The sequence below is a fragment of the Scyliorhinus canicula genome, chromosome 23 (genome assembly GCF_902713615.1).
Source record: "Scyliorhinus canicula chromosome 23, sScyCan1.1, whole genome shotgun sequence".
Lineage (NCBI taxonomy): Eukaryota > Metazoa > Chordata > Chondrichthyes > Carcharhiniformes > Scyliorhinidae > Scyliorhinus > Scyliorhinus canicula.
The window spans coordinates 17,177,916-17,191,165 of NC_052168.1; the positions used below are offsets into that span (position 1 = coordinate 17,177,916).

General features: G+C 51.5%; 1 protein-coding gene across 1 annotated transcript in view; it reads right to left on the bottom strand.

The window, feature by feature from the left end:
- The window catches only part of LOC119956601 (NACHT, LRR and PYD domains-containing protein 3-like), a 58,720-nt gene that overhangs the window by 40,409 nt on the left and 5,061 nt on the right, over positions 1–13,250 (bottom strand). Inside the window, exons 2-4 of the mRNA XM_038783934.1 lie at positions 12,427–12,922; positions 10,918–11,079; positions 4,866–6,702 (exon numbers count right to left, since the gene is read on the bottom strand). Of these exons, the coding sequence (XP_038639862.1) occupies positions 4,866–6,702; positions 10,918–11,079; positions 12,427–12,442 (2,015 nt within the window). The 5' untranslated portion in view covers positions 12,443–12,922. The remainder of the gene's footprint in view (positions 1–4,865; positions 6,703–10,917; positions 11,080–12,426; positions 12,923–13,250) is intronic.

Below are 13,250 nucleotides of genomic sequence, written 5' to 3' on the forward strand. Positions count from 1 at the left end.
GTAAGGCGCCGGGACCGGACGGGTTCCCGGTGGAATTTTATAAAAAGTATGCGGATCTGGTGGGCCCCCTGTTGGTGCGAGCCTTCAATGAGGCATGGGAGGGGGGGGCTTTGCCCCCGACGATGTCGCGGGCACTGATCTCTCTGATCCTGAAGCGGGATAAGGACCCCTTGCAGTGTGGATCATACAGGCCTATCTCGCTCCTCAATGTTGACGCTAGGTTGCTGGCGAAGATCCTGGCCACCAGGATAGAGGACTGTGTGCCAGGGGTGATACATGAGGATCAGACAGGATTTGTCAAGGGACGGCAGCTCAACAAGAATGTGCGGAGACTACTAAATGTTATTATGATGCCGGCAGTGGAGGGGGAGGCTGAGATAGTGGTGGCGCTGGATGCGGAGAAAGCATTTGATAGAGTTGAGTGGGGGTACCTGTGGGAGGTGCTGGAGCGGTTCGGATTTGGGGAGGGATTCATCAAATGGGTGAGGCTGCTCTACGCGGCTCCGATGGCGAGTGTAGTTACCAATGGAAGGAGATCGGAGTACTTTAGGCTCTACCGTGGGACCAGGCAGGGGTGCCCCCCGTCCCCCTTGCTCTTTGCACTGGCGATTGAACCTTTGGCTATGGCGTTGAGGGAGTCAGGGAGATGGAGGGGTCTGGTGCGGGGTGGGGAGGAACATCGTGTATCGCTGTATGCGGACGACCTGCTGTTGTATGTGGCGGATCCAGAAGGGGGAATGCCGGGGGTGATGGAGCTGTTAGCGGAATTTGGGGGCTTCTCGGGCTATAAGTTAAATTTAGGCAAGAGTGAGGTATTTGTAGTACACCCGGGTGATCAGGAGGAGGGAATCAGGAGACTCCCATTTAAGAGGGCAGTGAAGAGTTTCAGATACCTGGGGGTGCAGGTGGCCAGGAGTTGGGGGACTCTCCATAAGCTTAATTTTACCAGGCTGGTGGAGCAGATGGAAGAGGAATTTAAAAGGTGGGACATGGTGCCGCTATCGTTGGCGGGTAGAGTGCAGTCCGTCAAAATGACGGTTCTCCCGAGGTTCTTGTTCCTTTTTCAGTGTTTGCCCATCTTTATCCCTAGGGCCTTTTTTAGAAGGGTGACTAGCAGCATCATGAGCTTTGTTTGGGCGCATGGGACCCCGAGGGTGAAGAGGGTCTTCTTGGAGCGGGGTAGAGATGGTGGGGGGCTGGCGTTACCCAATCTCTCGGGGTATTATCGGGCGGCCAATGTGTCGATGGTGCGCAAGTGGGTAATGGAGGGGGAGGGGGCAGCATGGAAACGGATGGAGAGGGCGTCCTGTGGCGATACAAGCCTGGGGGCCCTGGTAACGGCGCCGTGGCCGTTCCCTCCTACGAGGTATACCACGAGTCCGGTGGTGGCGGCTACCCTCAAGGTTTGGGGGCAGTGGAGGCGACATAGGGGAGAAGTGGGGGGCTCGATGGAGGCTCCGTTAAGGGGGAACCATAGGTTCGTCCCGGGGAACATTGATGGGGGATTTCAGGGTTGGCACAGAGCGGGCATCAGACAGCTGAGGGACCTGTTTATTGATGGGAGGTTTGCGAGCCTGGGGGAGTTGGAGGAGAAATTTGGGCTCCCCCCGGGGAACATGTTCAGGTATCTGCAGGTAAAGGCATTTGCTAGGCGGCAGGTGGAGGGATTCCCTTCGCTTCCCGCGAGGGGGGTGAGCGACAGGGTGCTTTCAGGGGTCTGGGTCGGAGAGGGGAAGATATCTGATATCTACAAGGTTATGCAGGAGGCGGAGGAGGCGTCAGTAGAGGAGCTGAAAACGAAGTGGGAGGGGGAACTGGGGGAACAGATCGAAGACGGGACATGGGCTGATGCCCTGGAGAGGGTTAATTCTTCCTCCTCATGTGCGCGGCTTAGCCTCATCCAATTCAAGGTGCTGCACCGGGCCCACATGACTGGGACGAGGATGAGTAGGTTCTTTGGGGGTGAGGACAGGTGTGTCAGGTGCTCGGGGAGTCCAGCGAACCATGCCCATATGTTCTGGGCATGCCCGGCACTGGAGGAGTTCTGGAAGGGGGTGGCGAGGACGGTGTCGAGGGTGGTGGGATCCAGGGTCAAGCCAGGATGGGGACTCGCGATTTTTGGGGTTGGAGTGGAGCCGGGAGTGCAGGAGGCGAAAGAGGCCGGTGTGCTGGCCTTTGCGTCCCTAGTAGCCCGGCGAAGGATCTTGCTACAATGGAAGGATGCGAGGCCCCCAAGCGTGGAGACCTGGATCAATGACATGGCGGGTTTCATTAAGCTAGAGAAGGTCAAATTCGCCCTGAGAGGGTCGGTACAAGGGTTCTTTAGGCGGTGGCAGCCTTTTCTCGACTTTCTGGCTCAACGATAGGGTACGGGGACAGCAGCAGCAGCAACCCGGGGAGGGAAAAGGGGAGGGAAAAGGGGGGGGCCGACAATGACTATGTTTGTTTATTTAATTTTAATATTTTTTAAGTTCTTTTGTTGTTCATTAGGGTTGGGGAGGTGGGGGGATGTGATACATGCGCCGATACGGTCTGGGGGTGTCACAGTTATTATGGGTTATTTTGTTGCATTTCATTGTTTGTCGTTATGTTTTATATTTTCTGTAAAAAATTCCAATAAAAATTATATAATAAAAGGTTAAGTTGAATTCATGGAATAAACATTGTTTTGTGTTTAGAACCCCACGTGTCCATGATTGTAATACCACACCTGGAGAACAAGCCCTGTGCTGGAAAGGCAACAATCCATTAAAGGGGGAGGTTGGTTGAACTCCATGATACGTTTTGGGGTTCTGAAAACACCGCTCCGATAACACCCCCAAATGTCTGAAAGAAACCTGCTGATTTAGCTTTTGAATAAATCAATTCCACTTCTTCCACTGTCACCCTCACATTTCTGTTCCCTCGAGTAACCCTACACTCGCTGAAAGTTTCGTTCCCCAGTGGGTTGAACAAAAACAACACCAATGCCACATTAAACCTTCTATTTCCCAGTCCGAGCACATCCAAGGGAAATGTCTGAGACGTGGCTTCCTCGGAGCGGTGGATTGCCACTCTGGAGGGATCTACCCTGGTTGAAATTCCAAAACTTGCTCAACCTTCCTTCTGCAGGCCACGTGAGACAGGAGCGCCCTTGGCTGCTTGGACGTGGAGTAAGGGGAGCCGCCCCTTTTTACGGCACTGCCGGAAACTATGTGTTTAAAGGGACAAATGAAAGGGAGAAAGTAAGTTTGAAAAGTAAGTGGTGGTTCAGACACCAGGGGAAGGCCAGGGAGAGACTTCCGGGAGGGTTGGGGAGGATAATGGGGGTCGGACTGGGTGGGTCAGGTCGATCAGACTGGGCGGAAAGGATCGGACCGGATATTCCGTGTGGGGCTCGGTCTAGGTTTTTTTAAACAGTTAATCTGGAGTTAGAAGTGCTTTTCTTCCTTCTAACTGTTTCAGAGCAACAATGACAGTAAAGATGCGGAACCGTCCGGAGTTAACGATTCAAATCACTTCTAGAACATAGAACAGTACAGCACAGAACAGGCCCTTCGGCCCTCGATGTTGTGCCGAGCCATGATCACCCTACTCAAACCCACATATCCACCCTATACCCGTAACCCAACAAACCCCCCCCCCCAACCTTACTTTTTTAGGACACTACGGGCAATTTAGCATGGCCAATCCACCTAACCCACACATCTTTGGACTGTGGGAGGAAACCGGAGCACCCGGAGGAAACCCACGCACACACGGGGAGGACGTGCAGACTCCGCACAGACAGTGACCCAGCCGGGAATCGAACCTGGGATCCTGGAGCTGTGAAGCATTTGTGCTAACCACCATGCTACCGTGCTGCCCTCTGTCGGATCATAGAATCTCTAAATACTGAAGGAGGCCATTCGGCCCATCGAGTATGAGCGTTCCACCCATTTACACTCCCCGTCCACCCTGCCCTATTCCCGTAACTCCGCTTAATCTGCACATCCCTGGACACTAGGGGCAATTTAGCGCAGCCAATCCACCTAAACTGCACATCTTTGGACTGTGGAAGGAAACTGGAGCACCCGGAGGAAACCCACGCACACACGAGGAGAAAGTGCAAACTCCACCCAGACAGTCACCCTTGGTCGGAATCGAACCCGGGTCCCTGGCGCTGTGAGGCAACAGCGATAACCACTGAGCCAACGTTCCGAGCCGCTGGCAATTGTCCAGGGGAAGTTAGCCCTTCTGGACAATCGCTGGATAAACCCTGTAAGAAGTCTTATAACACCAGGTTAAAGTCCAACAGGTTTGATTCAAACACGAGCTTTCGGAGCGCGGCTCCTTCTTCACCTGAGGAAGGAGCAGTGCACTGAAAGCTAGTGTTTGAATCAAACCTGTTGGACTTTAACCTGGTGTTGTCAGACTTCTTACTGTGCTCACCCCAGTCCAACACCGGCATCTCCACATCATTGATAAACCCTGACGCGGGAACCTCCGAAAGGGGTTCCCGAGCGCATGACTGGGGCTCCCGGAATGCGATGCTGGAAAACCAGGGGGTTATGGGTCAGCTGTGTCCCACGTTTCTGTAGGAAAGTCAGGTTAACATGGGAAAGTGCAGCCAAACATCGAAAGTCTAGCACGATGTGTCCGCACACTGAGTGATCCCACGATCCCTTCGTGATCCAGGGGTTGGTTTAGCTCACTGGGCTAAATCGCTGGCTTTTAAAGCAGACCAAGGCAAGCCAGCAGCATGGTTCGATTCCCGTACCAGCCTCCCCGGACAGGCGCCGGACTGTGGCGACTAGGGGCTTTTCACAGTAACTTCATTGAAGCCTACTCGTGACAATAAGCGATTTTCATTTCATTTCATTTGGACGGCTTGTGAAATCACTTACTTGATGGTTCTGAATAGCTTGGCAACAGGGAGAAGCCGCCAAAGTACTTCGTCAGTGAAGGTGAAATCCGTTATATCGAACTCCTGCATGTCACAGCTGGACGTTTGGAGCACATACGCGATGGCGGAATACTCAGCCGCCTGTAGGTCGCCAGTGGCCAGAGGGCCTTCCCGCAAAGATTCCTTCAGTCTGTCGGCGATGCGGCCATCGTTCAATTCGTTTAAGCAATACAGGAGATTGAGGCATCTCTCCGGAGCGATGTCCCTGTGCAGAGTTTTCTGAATGTAGACTGCAGTCCGCCCGGCGTCCTGCCCATGGCTGACCCCCTCCGACGACAGACCCTGCAGGAGCTGCAGGTTCCTTCCTGTCGAGAGGCCGCACAGGAAACGAAGGAACAGATCCAAGTGTCCGCTCTGACTCCAAGCCGCTGCCTTGCAGGCGCTCTGGCAGATGTCGGAGAAGCTGGGGCGGGAGAACAACACGCGGATCTTCTTCGTCAGCCCCATCGTCGGCAGACTTGGGTGTTGGCCCGTGTGATGCAAAAGGAAAACGTACAAGGCAGCGAAATACTCCTGCATGGTCAGGTGCATGAAGACGTAGGCCTTGTGCTGAAAGATGGGCTCCTCCTCCAGAAGGATCTCCTTGCAAAAGCCGTCGCAGAGAAGGGACAGGTCCACGCCAAAGCGCTCCAAGTCCTTTTGATAGAAGGCAAGTTTCTGCGCCTTCAGGCAGTGGAAAGCCAGTCTGCCCAGGCTGAGAATGGCCGGCCGTTTGGCTCGCAACAGGTCGCTGATCTTCTCCCTCTCGCTGACCCCATGGCCCTGTTTGTCTTGGTGGTACATGATCATCACAATCAGGAAGTTGCTGTAGACCTCCGTGATGGTTTTCGGGCCCCGCGCGCGCAGATCCGTCTCGCTGAAGGATTTCATGGCGTGTTGGAGGACAGTGGCCAGAATCCAGCAGAAGGCCGGGACGTAGCACATGGTGAAAAGGCTGGGCTGCCTCTTCACGCTGGCCAAAATCTCCTCTGCCCTCCCTTTGCAATTCTTGTAAAAGTACTCCTCTTTCTCCTCGTCCCTGAACCCTTGGATCTCGGTCACCCTGTCGATGTGGGGCGCTGGGATTTGGCGGGCAGCTCCAGGGCGGGACGTGATCCAAAGTGAGGCGTGGGGGAGCAGGTTTCCTCGGATCAGGTTGACCAGGAGAACGCGGAGTCGCATCGCGTGCTCCGGGTCGCCGATTTCTGGGCTCTTACCGAAATCCAAGCGGAGGCGACTCTCGTCCAAGCCGTCAAAGATGAAGAGAGACTTGATGCCGGGATCCTTTAAAAGGGACGCCGTCTTCTCGATGTGTGGGTAATACCTCTGCACCAACTGGGTGACACTGAGTTTGCTCTCAGAGAGCAGGTTGAGTTCGCGGAATGGAAACATGAAGAGGAAGTCAAAGCCCAAGGCCGCTGAGCTGGTAGCCCAGTTGTGGACGAACCTGTGGACGCAAATGGTTTTCCCAATTCCCGCCAATCCCTTGGTTAAGGTGATCCGAGGTGGCTTGCGCAGCTGCTGGGAGCAGCTGAATATTTCAGTGTAGTCGATGGAAGGGGCATCGCACGTGGCCCGTCTGGACATGGCCTCAATGTCCATCACCTCATGCCGTTGGGAAATGGCGCTGCAATCACCGTCGGTTATCCAGAGACTGGTGAATTTCTCTGTTAGAAGGACCTTTTCACCGGGCTTGCTGGTGTACTCGATGATGTACTCGACCCTTTCCCTCAGCACCTTCTTGTGATGATCAATCAGTCCAGCGATGTCCACAACATCTCTTGGCCCTTGGGGAGTTTCTGTTTGGGAGAAGCATTTCAATTTTGGAGATGAATAAATAGAAGAGTCATTCTGTCATGAAGCCTGCTTAACTTTACGCCAATTGTCAGGTATTGTACAGGAAGAAAAAGCTTAACATTAGGGAAGCGAATTATAGAATCCCTACAGAGCAGAAGGCGCCCATTCAGCCCATCGAGCCTGCGCCAACACTCTGAAAGAGCCGGGCCGACGAATATTTTTAAGGCTGAGTCTCGTTGGGTCTTGATTGACAAGACAGGGAAAAGTGCGAGACAGGAAAGTGGAGTTGAGGTCACAATCAGATTAGCCATAATCTTATCAAATGGCGGAGTAAACCTAAGGGACCAAATGGCCGACGGCTGCTCGGCACGGCGGCAGAGTGGTTAGCACTGCCGCCTCACAGCGCCAGGGACCTGGGTTCAATTCCGGCCTCGGGTGATTGTCTGTGTGGAGTTTGCACGTTCTCCCCGCCTTTGACTGGGTTTCTTCCGGGTGCTCCTGTTTCCTCCCACAGTCTAAAGATGGACTGGTCAGGTAAATTGGCCATGATCAATTGCCCCATTGTGTCGAAAGGTGCACAGGTTAGGTGGGGTTGTGGGATTACGGGTGGTGTGCGCTTTCGGAGGGTCGGTGCAGATTCGATGGGCCGAATGACCCGAATGTGGGGACTCTGCGCTCCAACATCAGGGGGACAAAAGGTGATCAGAGGAAGGAAAATGCTAGAAGCCAAAAATCTGTGCTTTAGATAGACCCCCAGCAACGCTGGAAATGATTAATAACTTGCATTTAATATGGAGCTCCAAATATTCAACATAATCAAAATCCTCTCTGCTCCCTCTCCTCGGCCGACACAGCCGACCTAAGAAGCGGTGCCCAGAATTGGATGTTATACTCTAGATGGGGCCAAACCCGTGCTTTGTAATGGTTTAGCATATAGAACATAGAAAAATACAGCACAGAACAGGCCCTTCATAGATTTCATAGAATTTACAGTACAGAAGGAGGCCATTCGGCCCATCGAGTCTGCACCGGCTCTTGGAAAGAGCACCCTACCCAAGGTCAACACCTCCACCCTATCCCCATAACCCAGTAACCCCACCCAACACTAAGGGCAATTTTGGACACCAAGGGCAATTTAGCATGGCCAATCCACCTAACCTGCACATCTTTGGACTGCGGGAGGAAACTGGAGCACCCGGAGGAAACCCACGCACACACGGGGAGGACGTGCAGACTCCGCACAGACAGTGACCCAAGCCGGGAATCGAACCTGGGACCCTGGAGCTGTGAAGCAATTGTGCTATCCACAATGCTACCGTGCTGCCCTTAAGAACAAATTAATCTACACTCCATTAATCTCCCGTAATCCATGTACCTATCCAATAGCCGCTTGAAGGTCCCTAATTTTTCCGACTCAACTACTTCCACAGGCAGTGCATTCCATGCCCCCACTACTCGCTGGGAAAAGAACCTACCTCTGACATCCCCCTATACACGGTAGCATTGTGGATAGCACAATGGCTTCACAGTTCCAGGGTCCCAGGTTCGATTCCCAGCTGGGTCACTGCCTGTGCGGAGTCTGCACATCCTCCCCATGTGTGCGTGTGTTTACTCCGGGTGCTCCGGTTTCCTCCCACAGTCCAAAGATGTGCAGGTTAGGTGGATTGGCCGTGATAAATTGCCCTTTGTGTCCAAAATTGCCCTTCGTGTTGGGTGGGGTTACTGGGTTATGGGGATAGGGTGGAGGTGTTGACCTTGGGTAGGGTGCTCTTTCCAGGAGCCGGTGCAGACTCGATGGGCCGAATGGCCTCCTTCTGCACTGTAAATTCTATGATTATCTATATCTTCCACCATTTACCTTGAATTTATGTCCCCTTGTAATGGTTTGTTCCACCCGGGGAAAAAGTCCATATCCTCCGCGTCTTATGAAATCAGGGATCGTGGTCGGAATTTTCCGGAACCTCCATCGCGGTAGGTTTTTCTGACTCACCGCCAGTGGGATCTTCTAGTCCCAGTGAAGTCAGCAGCCATTTTGCATGGCTCGCCCATTGGCGGCGATTGACTTCAATGGGAACGGGAGATGCTGCCAGCAGGAAGGGCTGGAAAATCCCACCATCTCCGCCCCTGGCATTTTCAACAGTTTCCCCAGCTAATCTTTACACCTGCAAACATTCTAATTTTCAAGTAGGGTTTTCAAAATTATTGGGGGATATTCTTTTTTTTAAAATAATTTTTATTGGAATTTTTTGAAAGATATATATCAACAGAACAATAATAATAATAACAATAATAATAAATACCCCCAGGCACCCGTAACAACGCATGTAACAAACCCCCCCACCCCCCCAAACCCAGTAAACAAAATAAATTAACAATAAGCAAATTAACTTAAACAATACCCCCCTGAAACCCCCCCCCCCTTTCCCCGCCTCCCCCGCCGGGTTGCTGCTGCTGCTGACCTAGTTCCTTATCGTTGAGCCAGAAAGTCGAGGAAAGGCTGCCACCTCCTAAAGAACCCTTGTACCGACCCCCTCAGGGGATGTTGCTCAAGTTTACGGACATACAGGCAGGAGTAGGGCCACTCGGCCCCTCGGGCCTGCTCCCCCCCACCCCCATCCGATAAGATCGTGGCTGATCTGATTGTAACCTCAATCCCGCCAACCCCCTGATAACCTTTCACCCCAACTTTAGTCAAGAATCCTTCCAGCTCTGCCATACATATATTCAACGGGCGGGGTTTTCCTGGCTACCCGTCGCGCGTTTCGCAGAGACGGCCCGTCATTGGCTGGTGGCGGAGTCCTCTGCCCGCACCATTGTCAATCAGGTTTCCCATCGAATGCATCCCTCGTTGCCGGGCAACCAGCAGCGGGGATGCGCCATCAGCGAGACCGGTGTGAACAGCCGGAATATTCCAGGAAATGACTCTGCTTCCACTTCCTTTTGAGGAAGAGAATTCCAGAGGCTCACAACCCCCAGAGAAAGATTTCTCTTCATCCCCGTCTTAAAAGAGCAAACCCCTATTTTTAAACAGTGACCTCCATTCGAGTAAAACTCTGAACTGTTTCCGACAGCGTTACCTTTTTCCGTAAAGAGGACCGATGCTGAACATGATGCTCTAAATGTGGTCTCACCAATGCCCTGTATGACTGAAGCATAACCTCCCCACCTTTGTAATCATTGCTCTCACACTCAACAATAACATTCTATTATCTTTCCCAATTACTCGCCATACCTGTATACCAGCCTATTGTGATTCATGCACTAGAACACCCAGATCCCTCTGCACCTCAGCGATGCAATCCCTCACCATTTACATAACGGGCTTCTTTTTTCTTTATTTTTCCTGCCGAAATGGAATCTTTCACATTTGCCCACTTTACACTCCGTTTACCAGCTTTCTGACCACTCCCTTAACCTGTCAATGTCCCTCCGGAGCCTCCCTACGTCCTCTTCAGGTTTAAGTTTAAAATCCAGGCGATCGAAGCTAAAAACGTGGAAGCTACGCGACTGGGAATATGGGCGGCGCACTGGCAGAGTGGTTAGCACTGTTGCTTCACAGCACCCGGGTCCCACAAGTTCGAATTCCCGCCTCGGGTCGCTGTCTGTGCGGAGTCTGCACATTCTCCCCGTGTCTGCGAGGGTTTCCTCCGGGTGCTCCAGTTTCCTCCCACGAGTCCCAAAAGACGTGCTGTTAGGTGGATTGGACATTCTGAATTCTCCCTCTGTGTACCCGGACAGGCGCCGGAATGTGGCGACTCGGGGATTTTCACAGTAACTTCATTGCATTGTTAATGTAAGCCTACTTGTGACACTAATTAGGATTATTATTATTAAAAGCGCTCCGAAACCATTTGTACAAAAACAAATCTGAAATAAAACAACCTGCTCCGGGTAAAAGGTCACAGACTTCAAACATTAACTCTGTTTCTCTCTCCACAGATGCTGCTCTGATAATAATGATAATCTTTAGTCACAAGGAGTCTTACATTAACACTGCAATGAAGTTACTGTGAAAAGCCCCTAGTCACCACACTCCGGCACCTGTTTGGGTACACGGCGGGAGAATTCAGAATGTCCAAATTTATAGGCGACTGAGGTTTTCCAGCCATTTCTGTTTTCACTCCGACAACATTTTGGCTGCTGTCTTAACAGAGATCTTAAATTAGTCATCCTACAACGTAAACGGAATCCCGAATCTGTTGGACGGGGGCACTCACCGCTCCATCTGCTGTCAGCAGTCGTCTGGAGGTTAACAGTCACGGGGCCTGTGATGTTCTGGAACGTTGGACAGACAGCAGTGCTCCCACCTTGCACCGTCTGTTGGGATCGGAGGAGCGCCTGTCGTTGGGAATCTGCGAGGGAGCTGGGATTGTGGCCTCCTGTCAGAAATCAAAAGGAATACTCAAGGGGATGTCGAGATCATAACCGATATGCTGACTGATAAATCACTGAAAAGCCACGATGTGAAAGGCAGAGGCTGAGAATGTGTCCTGGGTGATGTTGTATTCGGTTGTCACATGCACCATTCACCAGCCGATGTTCATCTTCGCTGAAATCAATGGGGGTCGAATTCCAAGTGGGTGGTCGGTAACACCACCTGATTTAAACGGCCTCCTGAAGAAACCTCTATCCCATGACCGTTATCCTGGGTGGCAGTACGCGATTGGTTGTGCCACATTGACCACCTGCCAGTTTCCCTGCCCGATATTCTGTGCCATTGAGCTCAACTGAGCTGACAGCAGACTGGCGCTTGGACCAACACTGTCACCGCGATGCTACCAATTGTCCGCTACCGCCTAGACAAGGGTGGCACTGCCGTTGGCACTGCTGCCCCACAGCGCCAGGGATCCGGGTTCAATTCCGGCCTCGGGCGACTGTCTGTGTGACTTGCAGGTTAGGTGGATTGGCCACGCTAAATTGCCCCTTCGTGTCCAAAGGTGTGCAGGTCAGGTGGGGTAGGGGAGCCAGCCTAGGTGAGGGTGATCTTTCTGAGGGTGGGTGCAAACTGGATGGGCCGAATGGTTTCCTCCTGCTCTATTCTATGAAAAGACATAATTAGCTTTAATGGCCTCCTGTTCTTTTTGTTATTTATTCGTACAGGAGATGTGGGCATCACTGTCTGGGCCGTCATTTATTGCCCACCCCCAAGAGCATTTAAGAGTCAACCACGTTGCTGTGGGTCTGGAGTCACATGTGGGCCAGACCAGGTGAGGACGGCAGATTTCCTTCCCTAAAGGGCATTAATGAACCAGATGGGTCTTTGCAACAATTGTCTATCATTAGACCTTTAATTCCAGGTTTTTATTGAATTCAAATTTCACTTCCTGCCCTGGTGTGATTCGAACCCACGTCCCCAGAGAATTGCCTGGGGGGGGTCGCTGAATTATTAATCCGGCGACAATACCACGACACTACTGCCTCCTCTTATGTTAGTGCGTATCTCTTCACGGCACTTTGTTGTGGTTCTGTAACCACAGGTAGGTTGGGTAAGGATGGCAGATTTCAAAGGTAACCAGATGGGTTTTTACGACAATGGTTTAATTGGACTTTATTGAATTCCAATTTCACCGCCTGCTTCGCCGAATTCAAACCAGAGTCCCCAGGGCCAATACCAGATCACTAGTCCAGTGACAGTACCACTACGCCACCTCCTCCCCCTATGACGACTTAAGTAAAGGAACAAGATAATTTGCAATGACAAATTAGTAATCGCTCGATACACTTACCGTGTTCCATTTCCATCAATGTTAGAGTGCAGAAGCGAGGTAGAAATCTGGAACTCAGATACTGTATGAACAGCAAATGAGAGTACTATGCATGTGTAAATGTGCTTATGTGTATCTGTGCATCTCTCTCGCTCTTGGTCTCACGCACACTGTAAATGTCGGTATTTATGTGTCTCTCAATCATTTACTTGTTACTGTAACACTCTTTCCCTGTCCATCATTTCAATATCTGTGAGTGTGTGAATTTCACAGTGTCTGCCAGTAAATGTCCGTGTGTGTCTTTTTGTGTTTCTCTCTCTCTCTCTTCCTGTGTCTGTCTGTCGATCCGCATTTCTCTGCCTCCCCTTCTCTGTCTGTAAATGTCCAAGTGTATAACTGTCCCTGTCTCTCTCTCTCTGTGTCGGGGAAAGGATTCAGAAATGAGCAAAGAGGGTCGCTGGGTCTGATGAAGAAACTGAACCACTCCAAACACAAACGATCATGATGTGATTCTTTTCTGCAAAATGAAAAGAGGGTTTTTTTAAAAAAAACAGTGGATTTACTCATCACATCTGTAAATTAAATAAAAACAATGCAACATGCTTTATACCTTGTGCGCATTGGAAATATACCTTGGATGGGATGTATAATGGACATCCTCACTTATCGACAGCCACAGGAGAGGTGCCTGTAGATTGGAGGGCAGCACATGTTGTGCCCTTGTTTTAAGAAGGGCTGTAGGGATAATCCTGGGAACTACAGACCGGTTCGCCTTACTTCTGTAGTGGGTAAATTGTTAGAAGATATTCTGAGGGACAGGATCTACAGACATTTAGACAGGCAAG